Raw genomic sequence first — 17,077 nt, 5'->3', positions numbered from 1 at the left:
AGGTTCTCTGATTGGTTTATCATTGCCATAGTATGTAGTGTACATATATTTCACAAGGTTCTCTGATTGGTTTATCATTGCCATAGTATGTAGTGTACATATATTTCACAAGGTTCTCTGATTGGTTTATCATTGTCATAGCATGTAGTGTACATATATTTCATAAGGTTATCTAATTGGTTTATCATTGCCATAGTATGTAGTGTACATATATTTCATAAGGTTCTCTGATTGGTACATATATTTCATAAGGTTCTCTGATTGGTTTATCATTGCCTGCGTATGTAGTATACATATATTTCACAAGGTTCTCTGATTGGTTTATCATTGCCATAGTATGTAGTGTACATATATTTCATAAGGTTCTCTGATTGGTTTATCATTGTCATAGCATGTAGTGTACATATATTTCATAAGGTTATCTAATTGGTTTATCATTGCCAGCGTATGTAGTGTACATATATTTCATAAGGTTCTCTAATTGGTTTATCATTGCCATAGCATGTAGTGTACATATATTTCATAAGGTTCTCTGATTGGTACATATATTTCATAAGGTTCTCTGATTGGTTTATCATTGCCTGCGTATGTAGTATACATATATTTCATAAGGTTCTCTGATTGGTTTATGGTCAATATTTTATTTTTTTCTAATTTTAGAACTCAGTACGCACATAAGGTGCACCAAATTATAAAGTGCTTCGTCAATTTTCGAGAAAATTGAAGGTTTTTAAGTGCGCCTTAAAGTGTGGCAAATACGCTACAAGCTCCACAACAATCAGGAAGTGAAAATGCATCTCGCCATTTAGCACATAGGGGGTTACGGATTGAAGGGAATTTGTAATGCGTGCGCAAACGTGTGCACACACAAAGTTCAGTGGTAAATGTGAAAACTGTAAATAGTTCATGATGATATATTTGAAATAAAAACATTATTTCCATGTAAAACAACCATTTTTTGTGTTGTTTATGTTCTGGCATTGTTGTTTAGACAGTTTGGCGAAATATACCAAATTTGTGTCAAAATGAAAGCAATGCTTAGTTGATGTCTTTTTGTTGAGATGTGATATTTTGGCGCAGACCTCACAGCAAGGAGACCAGGGTTCGATTCCACCCTCGGCCATCTCTGTGTGGAATTTGCATGTTCTCCCCGTGCATGCGTGGGTTTTCTCCGGGTACTCCGGTTTCCTCCCACATTCCAAAAACATGCTAGGTTAATTGGCCACTCCAAATTGTCCATAGGTATGAATGTGAGTGTGAATGGTTGTTTGTCTATATTTGCCCTGTGATTGGCTGGTGACCAGTCCAGGGTGTACCCCGCCTCTCCCCCAAAGACAGCTGGGATAGGCTCCAGCACCCCCGCGACCCTCGTGAGGAAAAAGCGGTAGAAAATGAATGAATGTAAGTCCCGGTGTTGGTAGCAAGTTTCAAACTGTTGCCAACTAACCAAATCAAACATATTGCTAAAAACACGAGTGTGTACGCACTGATGTGTCCCAAAAAAAAAAGACACCCCAAATTTGTCCAAGTGTCACAGTTTGCGTAATCTCGCAAACAAATGGCGTCAGATACATGACCTCATCAGTGTAGCTACCAGGGAAATGCCAATTGAAGAGTGAGGTGTGAAGGTATCAATAGATCCTTCCGAGAACAAGCTCCAAGGTGACTGCGTGACGTGATTTAGTGAGAAGTGACTATGCGGTCATGCTGCTCTGATCAGCCGAGAGCGACGTGATATCCGCTTGGTATTACTGACGGTGCAGTGCATGAAGACTGTCGCTGTGCAGCCGTGTCCGCATATAGTCTTTCTCACAGGACGGTGGGCATGAGGTGCCAATGCATATGCGTGCATTTTTAAATGCAGGAACGCATGTTGTTTAGTCACATGTTATCGGATTGCACGGCTCACCATAAAAAGGAAAAAAATTGCAGATTTTTTTCAAAAACCAACAGGCATGCTTCAGGCTCTTGTGTGTTTCAACACATACCAGGCTGGATTAGAAGTGGGAACCGGAGCCGACTCTCGCTGGTGTCACTCCCAAAGACATCCTCCACTCTTCCTTGGCCAGTCCCACTGACCTCGTTACTTTTGGGGGAAGAGAAGAATTATGAAACCAAATATGAAACCACCAATTGATTGATTGAACATGATTTGTAATTAAACCTTCAAGCTAGCACGTAATCGTTGCTCTGTATTAAATGTAAACAAAAGAATGATAGACGCAGTAGGCTTCCGCCATCCGCTAGCACTGCTGGGAGAATTCCCGAACTTGTCCAGAACGCAAAAACCACCACTGCTAGAGGTTATAATCAAAGTTGAAATGTGTAAGATGAGACGCTGGTGTGTATAAAACAAGCGGACATGCTAACTTCACTTAGCCAGCGCTGTTTGTTTAGTAACGCGGTAGGAGGAGGCAGCGGCGGCCACTCTTTGAACGTTAAAAACCGTAAAGCCGGCATTAAGGCTGACACGATGCCACCTCCAGGGGGGTGGTGGTGGTGGGGGAGTTGGGTTTGGTATCCTGCATGTCTGTCGCTCCGATGACAGCTGGGGAAGGTTAAAGGTCAAAGTCATGCCAGGTAGATGTAAAGCAATATAAAATGTAATATATATTTTACTATAGTTTTTTTTTTTTTTTTACAACTTTACTGGATAAAACTATCAACTTCAGATCCAACCATGGATATTTTGTTGTTTCTGTAGTTTTCTTAATTGAAAAAAACAGTAAATATAAACAATTTTGCAAAATAATGGTAATAATAATGACTTCTTTGTTAATTGTTAACACTAATTTTCCAAGCCGTTATGATTGACAAAGGCCCAAATTCACGTAAAAAGATCTTGACTTGGTAGTCGTGGGAGAGAGATTAGTGGTAGTGACAGTCACTAGTAGGGTGATAATTCACCCTTGACCAACACAGAGTTCTTCACACGCCCTGCAGCAATGGCCAAAGGCCTGCAGGAAGTCATCCACATGTCTAAAAATGGATAATAATGCTACAAATGACTCTCATCTAAAATGAACTACATAAATTCCGGGTGGCTCAAAAGCTTCAACAGGCTTCTAGATCCTCCCCTTTTAGTATAGATGTGTGTGTGTGTGTGTGAGAGAGATTTAACCTTACTTCCTCTTGGCTATTTTTAACCGTGTCATAGTCCTGCCTGCACTGTGATAGTACCAAGTGATCTCATTTACACACACACACACACACACACACACACACATGTGCAAGTGTGTATTTTTGCATCTGAGAAGCAGTGACTGAAAGGTTTGCGCAATGAGCGAAACAGATGGAAGAGTGGCGCCGACCCGAGTGCCACAATGGCTCGGGCATCTGGCTGAGGGCCATCTCCTAATTGTGACATGTCCTAATAATGGATCAGCTGACTGCTTCAACTACCTGATCTGTGTGTGTGTGTGTGTTTGATTATACAACACACACACACACGCACACTTGCTAAACACAACTTAATACGGCGATGGAGCTTCAGTGCTGGAGATGCAAAGAAAGGGAGGATTATTAAAGGAATATTTTTTTAAAAAACAAAATCAGTTTTAGACAGACATAGAACTCATAATACAACTAATAATCCATATTAATGATGATGGTACTGGATTCAATTCTCAAATAACAGTAATAATAACATTATAACAATACTCCGGTTTCCTCCCACATTCCAAAAACATGCTAGGTTAATTTGAGACTCCAAATTGTCCATAGGTATGAATGTGAGTGTGAATGGTTGTTTGTCTATATGTGCCCTGTGATTGGCTGGCCACCAGTCCAGAGTGTACCCTGCCTCTCGCCCGAAGACAGCTGGGATAGGCTCCAGCATACCTGAGACCCTAGCAAGGATTTATTTGATTACTTATATTATTATTTTAATTATATTGATTAAACATGGGGCTGCACGGCAGCGCAAGCCTCACAGCTCGGAGACCCGAGTTCAATTCCACCCTCGGCCATCTCTGTGTGGATTTGCTTGTTTTCTCCGGGTAATCCGGTTTTTCCTCCCACATTCCAAAAACATGCTAGGTTAATTGGTGACTCCAAATTGTCCATAGATATGAATGTGAGTGTGAATGGTTGTTTGTCTATATGTGCCCTGTGATTGGCTGGCCACCAGTCCAGGGTTTACCCCGCCTCTCGCCCGAAAACAGCTGGGATAGGCTCCAGCGACCCTCGTGAGGAAAAGCGGTAGAAAATGAATGAATGAATATATTGTGATTTTATTCTATATTGTTGTGTGTAGTGTATTTTTCTTCTTCTAAAAAAGGCAACATCTTATTTGTCTTTTTCTTTTCTTATTTTATAATTTCATTTGCAGTTACTGTGCATTATAACCAAATTCTCAAACGTTATGTTGTACGGGCAAGTGACGGGTGTGTGCCGCACAGCACGTGAAGCAGCTATTAGTCATGTTTCTGGACCCCAAAACACTCTTTATTAGTGAGCCTTTTTATCTGCATGAGACATCAGAATGTCATCAAGGGGACTTCTTGATGACTCGGCTCTAGAGGAACAATGTAGCATCTGTGTGAGCGTCCAAGTAGCCAAAAACGGTAACATAAAAACATAATCAATGGGGCTTGTATGAAATGGTTAGTCGTGCACAGACAGTAAGTGTTCCACTGTGCTTTAAAGAAGCCATGCATGTAAATAAACAACTAATATAAGTCTTCTACAGCCCCTAAATCACAGCGACTAAGCTCACTTAGATGGTCTGCCGTATACCGGAGCCGTATCTCACACATGCGTCCGTGTGGACAGCTTAAGTACGTCAAAGAATTTTCATATCAATTACACATTAAGCGGCAACGAGAAGCTGCCGTGCGTCCTTTTTGGAGGCCAACGTGTGGCCTTAAAGCAAAAGAGGCAGAACAATTAGCAAGAAAGCAGAGCTAAAACGAGGCCTGTAGGCAAACCACATGTACACAATACACAGAAAATGGGTGCTGTCATGCACTTCAATGCGGCCATGTGAGGACTTGACAGCCAGGAATTCTTACAATGAGGACTTGGCTCAGCACCCTGTAGACCTTTAAAAAGGGGGCATGGCACAACCAGATACTCTTCTATGGAAGGAAAAAAACGTGTATTGACAGGTATATCCATCCCGAGAGCAAACAAGTCGGAACTTTTTTTGGCAGGTTGTGGATTTTGGGTGTTGGCATTGAAATGTAACGAAAGGTGGAACACTTCCTGGAAAACCGCTCTCCCAAAGGAACACACATGATTTGTGGGATTATATTGTGTGTGTGTCCCCGGTAACCAGTGGTTACTTTGCAAAAAGGGCAGTGCCCCATCCGTCATAATGCATATTTAATACAAATAATTTCAAAAAAACTTATCCTCACGAGGGTCGCGGGGTTACTGAAGCCTATCCCAGCTGTCTTTGGGCGAGAGGCGAGGGACACCCTAGACTGGTGGCCAGCCAATCACAGGGCACATCTAGACAAACAACCATTCACACTCACATTCATACCTATGGACAATTTGGAGTCGCCAATTAACCTAGCATGTTTTTGGAATGTGGGAGGAAACCGGAGTACCCGGAGAAAACCCACACATGCACATGGAGAACATGCAAACTCCACACAGAGAGGGACGAGGGTGGAATCGAACTTGGGTCTCCTAGCTGTGTGGCCTGCGTGCTAACCACTCGGTCACTGTGCAGACATGGCCAGGAAAAAGGTGTTACTATGTGGGGCGGCTGGTTCAAGTGTATTTTTTTTAATCATATAAAAGGCAATAAATGCTGTTTACACGACAGTTTTGAACTAATTGCCACTTGTTTGGAGCCTGACAAAGTCAAAGCCTCTGACAATGACAAACACCAAAAATGTCCATAATAGAACCTTAGCGTCCGATCTTTAATCAGCATTTGTATTAAGAAGTGACCAGTCCAGTAACACTCCACATCACAGCTTCATTGCCATGGTTGAAGCTAACAAGCTAAATGGTCAACGAGAGTTGTAGTTGCTAACCGAGTCGACTCTCGGGGAAACAGCCCCTGGTGAGAACTGCACGTCATGTACAAATAGCTATAAAAGAATCAGTCAAGATGGTGACGCCTAACCCAGGCTTGAGGCTACACTTAGTACATCCATGGAGTGGAATTACTTACATTACTTATGTTATTTACAAACCAGCCAATAATATTCAAATCATAACAAGCAGTTTCCTTACAAAACAACATTGCCAACTAGTGGCCTGGCATGCATGATACACAACCGGATGTGTAATAAATATTATTTTGAGTATTTTGGCAAACCTTGGTTTTCCAAATTTTAGTATGCAACAAAAACTTGCCTCTAAATTTTGCCTTTGTTCTCACATACTGTCCGGGTTATCGTACAACACTTGTGTCAAATTCAGGCCTTGGGGCCAAAATAACAACTAAGACAATTATGACGGTCAAAAGTGATCATTTTAACTACAGCAATGCATGATGGGAAATGAGTAAGCTGCCCATTTTGTAGCTGCAAACTCTTCCGGTTTACACATCTCACCGATTGTGATGTTTTTGATATTGATACTGAAAGAATGACAAATATCAACAATCATTTTAAAACAAATTTTTAAATTTTCAAACTAACAACTAGCCCAAAACAGCCATAGTTGTACATCCATATAAATACAAGCGGAGTTTGCTGTCATTGCGTGTTTTGTCCCAACCTGAAAATGCAACCACAGGGCTCCATTATATTGGTATGTTCCAAACCCGGCACTGTGCATGTGGGTAACCAATATAAAAGGTGTGTACAATAGTTACTCATCCAGTCATCGGTGCTCATGAGACAATTTGACAAAATCTGACCATACTATTTTTTTTTAAAACCTGGATTATTGGTGCATGTCCTGTTGTGTTGGCAACTTCCAATGAGCATCTTTATGTGCACTGGCTCTTCACCACTTATGTTGCTTAAAAGGTTTTTAATACATAATATTTAGTAAATACCATAAATATAAATGGGAACCTAACACCATGCATCCAGAAGATTCCAGTCATGCCCACATTCCACATACTGAAATATATAATATCATATAATAATACTAAAAACTATAAACAGGGTGTCTCCTGGTGTTTTTGGAGCGCCAGGCATCCACACAAGCATGGCTGCTCTTACTCACGGTTTGTTCCCGCAGGACTCATAAAAGAGGGGGCGGACACCAAGCGATCCAAACGTCAGCGCGCACAGGACTATAAATCTCTCCAAAGTGCCAGCGGAGCGCGGCTCGGCGCTGCTCCACCATGAGGACGACAGGCGTGGGAAGAAGCACTTAAGAGCTGGACGACATGGAGCTCTATCGTCCAATTTGGTTGCGTTTTTGGTGTGAGCTTGGAACGTGGATGTAACGGCGAGTTTGGACGTCGCGGAAGGGTGGAAACTAACACTTTGTGCGTGTTTTCTACTCCGTGTCTTCACGAGTGCACCCCGGGAGGCGCAGCGGGGTCCAAAGTGCGCACACTTTTGGTGATCCGGATCCGATCCGGACCTGTGTGCTGTCTGCTGTTTCTTTTTGGATTGCAACTATTCGGGACAATACATGCGTTTGGATTGTAACAGCGGCGACCTGCAGGTCTGCATGGGCCATATTTAAGGTGAGGAGAACCACGCATGTTTAAACCCACTCTTTATTTATCGCACGTCATTAGACGAGTCACGTCAGCTTCGCTCGTGGCCATCTGGTGCTGTCATGCCTTGTATTTTTATCAAATATCACCTGATATCACAACAACACGACAATATTGCCCAGTAAGCCTCATATGTGAGATTAGAGCAGAATGGCGTGCGTAATGTAAAGAAAATGTACTTTTACGCACGCTTTTACGCACCATAGCACCGCTCCGAAATGACTTGCATGCTTCATTTTACGTTGTGGTCGAGTCTTTAACTCAAGTGTTGTCCACAATCCCCACACAGCTCATAGGAACTGAGTCTAAGATGAAGTTATGGGATGTTGCGGCCATGTGTTTGTTGCTCCTGAGCTCTGTCGCTACACGGCCTCTCTACCACCAAAGCACCCCGCCACTGCCAGCCAAGAGGACCTTCCACTCCCCCCACAGCTACACTGACCCTGCTGCACCCAACCCTGCGGAGGACAAAGAGGAGAAGTTGTTGTTGTTGAGGCAACACCACAAGGAGCACAGCCTGCAGGAAGTCTCCATGGAGGATCAATGTAAGGTTTGAACCCGCATCTTTACCTGCACCGCTCTACGGAACACACTTATGTTAAGTTATGCTATTGCAGGTTACACCAAGACTACACGTACTGATACATTTTGGTGAGGATCTGAATAAAGGTGCAGGAATTTATAAAATACGTGGATATTACGGCAACTTCAGAATGCATGCGGAAGAGTCCGATTCTAATTCTCATAGCAGGAAAGAGAATAGACAAAAGAGACACACAAACAAAAATCGTCATCTTATATTTAAGTAAATGGACCAGGAAGTAGCGTCAATTAAACACTCTCTCAATTAACGGCCGGGTCTAGTATACAAAGCAAACATTAGCAAAATTTAGCACTGGGTTAAAAACATTGGCATTAACAGCTGTGGCTGTAGGCAACCTCCTGTTGTAGTTTTTTTTATTAACACCACAAGATGGCAGTAGCAGCATTAGAAGCATTATGAGTGGACAGCTTGCTGCTGTGTTGTGCTATGTACTTGATAGTAAATGAACATGTTGTCAAACACTTTTCCACTTTCTCATGCACACCAAATCATTCATTCATTCATTTTCTACCGCTTTTCCTCACGAGGGTCGCGGGTCCACAATTTGGAGTCGCCAATTAACCTAGCATGTTTTTGGAATGTGGGAGGAAACCGGAGTACCCGGAGAAAACCCATGCATGCAAACTCCACACAGAGATGCCCAAGTAGAGAATCGAACCCAGGTCATCCTTTGGTTTTGTATTATCATTCATTCATTCATTTTCTACTGCTTATCCTCACAAAGGTCTCAGGGGGTACTGGAGCCTATCCCAGCTGTCTTTGGGCGAGAGGCGGGGTACACCATGGACTGGTGGCCAGCCAATCACAGGACACATATAGACAAACAACCATTCACACTCACATTCATACCTATGGACAATTTGGAGTCGCCAATTAAGCTAGCATGTTTTTGGAATGTGGGAGGAAAAACCGGAGTACCCGGAGAAAACCCACACATGCACGGGGAGAACATGCAAACTCCACACAGAGATGGCCGAGGGTGGAATTGAACCCTGGTCTCCAAGCTGTGAGGCCTGCGCGCTAACCACTCGTCCGCCGTGCCGCCCTCACACCAAATCATTATTAAATTATTATGAAACAATTGATCTGTTCTAAACAAGTTTTCCTATTTGGGAAGTAACACTCTTTCCAATTTGTGCAAGCCTTAAATAAATAAATTCAGTTGCCGCATTACCTCTTGCACCCCTCTAGTTGTGCGTGTTTTTTGTGTTAGCGGAACTACATTAATACTCGGATATTTGGTGCACACGTTAAAAAGTGTTCACTTAAATAGTTTTTGCTTTCCATTGTCGGTTGCACTGGTTGGCTGTCTCATGTTTGATTATTAGTACGCAGGATTTTGTGTTTTTGTTAGAAATGTATAGACTGACGCATATCCTGATGACAAATTAAGGCAATTGCAGGAAGTGTTGCGCCGAGTCTGCCATTGACTCCAGTAAACAGCATGTGCAGGTTGCCCGTTGCCAATTCATTCATAAGTCCGACGTTGCTCATCCATCTAAGGAAAAAGCAAGTGGAAAGGATAGTAAAGCATTACAGGGAGATTCCAATTGGTGATTCATGGCTGCAGCCTGCTCGTTGTTACATCACACTCCACTGAACCAAACCGTGATGCCAAACATACTCACCTCTCTTCCGCTGTTTATATTACTGTCTCTTGCCTGCCGCCAACACCACCCCGCATAAGCCCGTGACCTTTTTACCCATGCTCGCCAGAAGTCGAGATATGCCGCTGGAAACAGAGCGGAAAGTTTGACGCTTTTTGTATATGTTGGTTTTAACAGCCACGGTGGGAAGGGGATTTATTGTGTTTGGAGGAGAGTGACACCGCATCCTCTTCACCCAGGAGGACAGTGAACGAGATACAACTAGAATAGAACACTTGGATTTAACCTACCGTTAGCATGACATCATCCAAGATAGTTACATGCACTTTGCATGTAAAGACAAACAAAATGTCATTTGTCAGGGATGCATTTGCCTGGACATAAAAAGCTACACAAAAACATATGTATGCAATGTTGATACATTGGGAACGGGAAATTGAGCTCGATTCAACATAAATCACACCTTATGGGGATGAAAAGCATGCTATTCATAAAAGGGATTCACAAAATTCACACAAACATGCCATTTGATTTATAAAAATTAAAAAAACAAGTGATAAACTGCACCACAGATATAAATATACACTTCTTCCTCACACCCCCTGACCCCAAGTGAGTCTTGTGAGTGAGCCTTACTTACCATTGTACGGTCACGTTTTCTATCAGGAAAGCCCTGCATGAAGAATGACGGAAAAACACAATGAGGGTAACAATAATAATAATGATAAAAAGAATACAAAACAGTATTTCTGTAAAATGTTACCACATGGCCGTGGACATGTGTGCTGGTGTGTAAAAAAAAATATCTATTCGCAATCTCATTCATTCATTCATTTTCTACCGCTTTTCCTCACGAGGGTCGTGGGGGGTGCTGGAGCCTATCCCAGCTGTCTTCGGGCGAGAGGCGGGGTACACCCTGGACTGGTCGCCAGCCAATCACAGGGCACATATAGACAAACAACCATTCACACTCACATTCATACCTATGGACAATTTGGAGTCGCCAATTAACCTAGCATGTTTTTTGGAATGTGGGACGAAACCGGAATCTATTTGCAATCTCAAATCTCAAAAATTATTATTTTTTTTTTTTAGCAGAATGGTGTAGTCATGCTTCCTAAATTATATAATGTTTTCAACTGAAAATTGAGGGGAAACTTTTTTGCTGAAAACCATTGGGAAGCAAGTCTTTGTGATGAAAAGAGGCTTAGTGTGTTTGCTAACGGTGATGTTATCTTTGTGTTGGTGAAGATTGGCCAATTTGCATGCACATCACCAGCACTGCAACCAAACTGAGACACATTCCTTAGATACGTCATATTCTAATCATCTTTAAAGACGGTTGACAGAATCATACCAACGGCAAAATCAAGCATAATAAAAATGCGATAAAATTAAAAACACACAATAAATATCAGCATCAGTTCACTTGCATAATGTAAAATAACTCAGCCAGTTTTTTATTGCCACTTGATTACCTCACCTTAAACGGCGTTTGTCCAATCGGCTGTGTGCGGTGCCGGAACTGATCACAGGTAATAAGAGTCAGGTGACGCCTTCAAACCACACCGCCGGCTGCCAGACATCACACCAACGCTTGGCGACATCCGAGGCAGACAGACAGAGCAGGAATGTAATTGTAGATGCCCTAATTGTTTCATTTTACAACGTCTACCAAAGATGATTGCTCCCAGAGAACATGAGGCTTGCAAAGACTTTGGAGCTGCTCCCTGTCAGCAGGATGTGCAGATCATCTTCTCCCATCTAAATAATTCACAGAAACCATCACAGCACAAAGTAGTACATAGGAAGCAAGGTAGGAGGGATGGGTTGGTATGACAGAAGGGATGGAAAAAAGTTAGTGTGGGTAGCATCGAAGGAAGTAAAGTAGGGTGGAAAGGGTGTCACAAGATCGGGTCTATGAGATGAAACAAGATTATTTGAACAAATATATGACAATACGTCGCAATGTACTCGTACTACAACGTTTTACCTTGCATTGTTCCTCACGATGCTACACTCCTTCTGCACTCTGTGTATATGCTAGCGGCCCCGCCTCCACCCGCTATATGACAGACAAGGTGCTGAAATCAATGCAGAGTGAAATCTCTTTCTGCCTGTTTGGAAGCAAGGGACAAGGAAAACAGATATGCAAACAAATGGTAATATATTGTGGCCGGAAAATTTAATTAATTTGATTAATTGATTAATGAATCATTCCAGTCCTAGTGCACTTTTTATGGACATAATGGAATGAATCCATGAAACAGCCAAAACTTTTTCCTGCTCTATGGCCGTCATTACATTTTTCCTCCTTCCCAACACTAGTACTATTTTTGGGGTGGCATCCCAAAATAAACAAAGAAAACCCAAGACAATGAATGAGCTGAAGTCTTGTTCAATATTCTGAGGTCTTGCAAGTTTTGGAGAGGGTATGCATTCTGACCATTTGAGGTTTAAGTGTGTTTTCTTTGATCTCTGAATATTGCAGCTTTCAATATAAGTACAGGTGATAAAGTTGACTTTGGTTTCTCCCAGATGACACAACCGGTCCCGATTCCGAGCACCTTGATGATGTCATGGACTTCATCGAGGCCACCATCGGCAGACTTCGGAGATCATCAGAGTCATCACGGGGCCAAAGGGAGCAGCGGCAGAGGGGAGCAGCAAACACGAGAGGTAGAGGACACGGGGGCGAAAGAAGACGAGGTCGGAGTCGAGGAGGCGGCAAAGGAGGGCGTGGCGATCGAGGCAGGGGGAGGACATCAAGTCAGAGCCGAGGCTGCTTGCTGAAAGAGGTCCACCTCAATGTGACGGACTTGGGTCTGGGCTACCAGACCAAAGAGGAGCTCATCTTCCGCTACTGCAGCGGGCCGTGTGCGGAGGCCGAGACCAACTACGATAAGATCCTCAACAACCTGAGCCACAGCAGGAAGCTGGACAAGGACACGCCCTCTCGCACGTGCTGTCGGCCAATCGCTTTTGACGACGACTTGTCCTTCTTGGATGACAATGTTGTGTACCACACGCTGAAGAAACACTCCGCTAAGAAGTGTGGCTGTGTTTGACAGGACGGACCATTTTTGGATTGAAAGCAGAGCCAATCCCGGCTAACTTTGGTGGACTACGCGCTGGATTGGTCAGCAGGGAGAAAGCCAACAACAAAATACCGTTACATTTCCTGCCTTTTCTGAAAAACTACACAAACCCACGACTAAAATTGTTTCTTGTGGAAAAAAACTCCAGGAATATGACTTTTTTTTTTTTCTTTCTTTCTTTGGTTCCTCCCGAGCCACACCAGGATTCAGCAAAGACTTTTTGGCATCTATAAATGTATAAATACAAAAATATATAAATCCCTAACTATATAGCAACGCTTGTGTGTAAGAGGTATATTTATTAAGATTAACTTATTCTTATTTATTTCATTTACGACACAAGTTGTTGTTTTTATTTATTGAAAAGCTCAGTTTGTCCTGGATGCCAAAGCCAAAAAACACACATGTCCTAAAAGTGACCCCGTGTAAAAAAAACAAAAAAAAAAAAAAAAGACTCGGGACCAAAAATAGCGGTCTCGTTGCCTGATTTTTTTATGTCATGTGACCAGGAGGAAACATCTGGGACTCTATCAACTGGTTGCATGTTTACAAGGAGGTGTAAAAAAAAAAAAAAAAAAAACAGCACAGGGTCCTCCTGCCAATCAGCTACCCGAAACCTTCTTGTCCCGGGAGGCTTTTCAAGCTTCTGTCCCGCCTCCGGCCGACAGATCTTACTCTCTGAAAGAGGATTGGAAAGCGATCCCCCCCCTTCAACACGAGTCTTAAGCAAACAACCCCGCTGGCGAAAGACAGTTTAGGGAGACTTTGGCTACTGTAGCGGCTGTCATTGTACCAGTGATGTTCCAACAAAAGCAAAAACGTTTAAGAAGGGGGACGTACAACTTTAAACACGCAATAACTTGTTCAAGAACGAGACATCATAGATAAAAAAAAGGTCTTGACGTTACCACGGATTAGGGACCAAGGTATCTGTGCCCACCCGGCAACAAGCAAGGCAGCTTTACAGCGTCTAATCTCACCCCCCCCCTTCCCCTCCCCGACACATACATGTAAATCCACGGCATAGACATGAATTTAGGCCAAACTACAGCATAACTCATCAATTGGATCATCTTCCCCTTACAAATACTGATTGGTCCATAAGTTTCTTTTTTCCGAGATGACACCTCTGGAGATGAACCAGAAGGATCCCCGTTTCTTTAGACAGAACCAGTGTTTCTCAGTCTTCTAGTGCAGGGTTTCCCAAATGAGAAAATGTGTTCTTGATCATTGGGGAAACCCAGTTGGAGTTAAATACACAAAGCAGCAAAGAAAAAACCTCATATGAAACATTTGTCAGTGTTTGTAATACACTGTACTACACAGTGTTTGTAATACAGTCACTTGCTCGTTTTCTTGGCATCTATGTGGGCAAAAAAAAAAAAAAAAAAGAACCTGTCATTGTTGTTTTGTGTTCCACAACCAAAGCTATGGGCAAACTTTATTTTTGTACAATATTCATGTTTTTTTTATTATAAAACTTTTTACAGAATTAAAACTTGTTTCTATGAAATGTGTAGCGTCTGCTTCAGCCCTGGATTGTGACACATGGTGCTCATTTGCTTTCGTGGGATGTTTACATGAACTAAATGTATAAAATTGAGGATGAACGTTGGGATAGTTAAAGAAGGGGGCGGCCCTTTCCAGCGCTGCATTCCTGAACGCCAGCCCGGGATCGTACAGTAAACAAAAACGCGGTGGCTGTGAAGTGAGTCAAGACTGTTTCCATCGAGTAAAAACAATGACGGACATGTTACGCTTAATACGTTCATACACAGTGAATGTACAGTGTCTCACAAGAGTCCCCAACATTTCAGCAAGAATTTTTATTCCAGTACATCTAATATTACAGTAATCCAACTTGAAAGTACTTTAGAATAGTCAGTGTACAGCAGTATTGATTTAGTATCCACTGAAAATGACTCGTGGTTAGCGCGCAGACCTCACAGCTAAGAGACCAGGGTTCAATTCCACCCTCGGCCATCTCTGTGTGGAGTTTGCATGTTCTCCCCGTGCATGCGTGGCTTTTCTCCGGGTACTCCGGTTTCCTCCCACATTCCAAAAACATGCTAGGTTAATTGGCGACTCCAAATTGTCCATAGGTATGAATGTGAGTGTGAATGGTTGTTTGTCTATATGTGCCCTGTGATTGGCTGGCGAACAGTCCAGGGTGTACCCCGCCTCTCGCCCGAAGACAGCTGGGATAGGCTCCAGCAACCCTCGTGAGGAAAAGCGGTAAAAAATGAATGAATGAATTCATAGGGGGCGGCACGGCGTTCTAGCGGTTAGCACCAGACCTCACAGCTAGGAGACCAGGGTTCAATTCCTCAATACTATTATTGTCTGGTGAGTAGCTAAACAGACAATATGGTCTGGGGCTGCATGAGTGCTTCCGGCCCTGGGGAGCTGTGGTTCAATGAGGCGGAACAATGAATTCCAACGTGCACAACGACATCTCTGGACCGTAAGGCAGTTAACCAACAAAGGGCCTCGCTGAGGAAGCAGGAGGTGACAGAGTGGCCAAGTGCATCTCCTCCACACCTGAACCCACACCCAACATCCACCAGCTCCACCAGTGGTGCCATCATCATTATCATCATCATGGAGGACTGGAAGAGGATTCCAGTAAAGTGTGCGCAGCTCTGGTGTATTCTGTGCCCAAGAGGATTAAGGGCAGTGGTGCTCACATGTTCGCTCACTTGTATTGCAGCTATTTTGTTGACTCATTTTCAGTGGATAGTAAATTTATACTGACTACTCCTAAAGTATATACAAGTTTCATTTCTGTAGTACCGTCACTTGAAAATATACAAGTGGAACTTATATTATATGTGTATCTTTACATAAGGGTGTGAGACTTGGTGCTTTCAAGCCCAACTGGGAAAAGCATTAAGGTCGTCTTCCATATTTGTCCCACCATGTCCGTCTCCTAGTCACACAAAAGACATTCTGTCTGAATTTTATATTAACTGGATGACATTCTTGGATGACACTCTCACCACTTCTACCCGATGTGAGTCACCCAGTGTGAGACCATATCTAGAGTGTGTGTGTGTGTGTTGTGTTGTCATTTCTAGGTCTATTTTTGAAAACGGGGCTTTAGCGAGTATGCTTTCCAGGAAGATACTTTGCATTATGTACGGCAACTCAAATATTTATTGACACTGCGCATGGTCAGTTAGGGAACTCCCAGACTTACTCACTTGAACGGTACTTGACATTTCCACACTATGCGCAACTATATTGTGGAAAAGAGCATTTTAATAGCGCTGGAAAAAAATGAGCTTGTAAATGATTTACTAGGACTGGATGTGCCTTGCCTTGCTCAAGTATGCTTTGCTTTAAACGGTAAATCTAACTTACTATGTCTGACTAATCAGCATTAATGAATTTAAAATATGTGTTGTGCAGGAAATAAAATGACGTTTCTACCATATAATGTACGAGGAATCAAACCAGTGACTGTACAACTGCTAAACCGAAATAAATCTGCATGTGAATCATGATTGAGAGGACAAAAAGTGAATTTGGTCTTAGGAACATAAAGCTGAAAGATATTATACTTACACTACACATAAAAAGACTAAGTACACTCTAAAAAGATACGAGCAGTGACACCCAGGCCCTTGTAGTCAATAATGGAGCCAGACAGTACCTCTGATCTGGCCTTGACCGGGTGTCCGATAAGCAGCCTCCCGCCTGCTCCGAGGCTAAATGAATGTTCCAGAAAGCGCTTCAGATCTTACGCTTTTTCCACTCTGGTTCCTTTTCAGCCTCCTCATCCTCGTCGGAATCCTCTGCAAATATAGGATCGGGTTGGGTCCTGCGGGATGACGCAATGACAAGTCAGCATATAAAGTGATCAATAAAATGAAGAAGGAAAAACAGTCAATGATATGGCAGGACAAGTCAATGGAATTAATCGTGGAATTGTTGCTTATTGTATTCTTTTTGTATTTTTAGGGTAAAAATCAACAAGCATATTTTTTTCCAAAATTTGTATTTGATACAAAGAACATCCTTTTAATATTTTTTAATTAAGAATATGTACCACAATGTATTCCAATGGACATCCTCCATTCTTGTTAAATAATCAAAGCAAATCCAGGTGATGAACTCCGCTGGT

The 17,077-nt window shown here is 42.6% G+C and overlaps 2 protein-coding genes and 1 long non-coding RNA gene across 3 annotated transcripts in view; 1 reads left to right on the top strand and 2 right to left on the bottom strand.

The window, feature by feature from the left end:
• Positions 1 to 1,988: 1,988 nt before the first annotated feature.
• On the bottom strand, positions 1,989 to 13,366 carry LOC144901102 (uncharacterized). The gene is made up of 3 exons (XR_013629272.1): positions 11,337 to 13,366; positions 10,494 to 10,526; positions 1,989 to 2,086 (listed from the first exon to the last, which is right to left on the bottom strand). It is a non-coding gene; the product is annotated as an uncharacterized LOC144901102 (long non-coding RNA).
• On the top strand, positions 7,234 to 14,781 carry gdnfa (glial cell derived neurotrophic factor a). The gene is made up of 3 exons (XM_058064192.2): positions 7,234 to 7,609; positions 7,932 to 8,187; positions 12,392 to 14,781. The coding sequence occupies exons 2-3, from the start codon at positions 7,953 to 7,955 to the stop codon at positions 12,919 to 12,921; spliced, it is 765 nt and encodes a 254-aa protein (XP_057920175.2). The 5' UTR covers positions 7,234 to 7,609; positions 7,932 to 7,952; the 3' UTR covers positions 12,922 to 14,781.
• The window catches only part of wdr70 (WD repeat domain 70), a 34,205-nt gene continuing 31,457 nt past the window's right edge, over positions 14,330 to 17,077 (bottom strand). Inside the window, exon 18 of the mRNA XM_058064190.2 lies at positions 14,330 to 16,774. Within this exon, the coding sequence (XP_057920173.2) occupies positions 16,687 to 16,774 (88 nt within the window). The 3' untranslated portion in view covers positions 14,330 to 16,686. The remainder of the gene's footprint in view (positions 16,775 to 17,077) is intronic.

This window comes from Doryrhamphus excisus, linkage group LG10 (assembly GCF_037039965.1).
Source record: "Doryrhamphus excisus strain RoL-2023G ecotype Guam linkage group LG10, RoL_Dexc_Guam_v1.1, whole genome shotgun sequence".
Classification (NCBI taxonomy): Eukaryota; Metazoa; Chordata; class Actinopteri; order Syngnathiformes; family Syngnathidae; genus Doryrhamphus; species Doryrhamphus excisus.
The sequence above is the reverse complement of the archived record's forward strand: the minus strand, read 5'-3'. Positions and strand labels throughout refer to the sequence as shown.

Excerpts from the sequence above, each read along its gene's own strand:
- gdnfa (XM_058064192.2), top strand. The coding sequence starts at position 7,953 with ATGAAGTTATGGGATGTTGCGGCCATGTGTTTGTTGCTCCTGAGCTCT. Across the intron at positions 8,188-12,391 it reads AGTCTCCATGGAGGATCAAT|ATGACACAACCGGTCCCGAT; the intron begins GTAAGGTTTGAA and ends GGTTTCTCCCAG.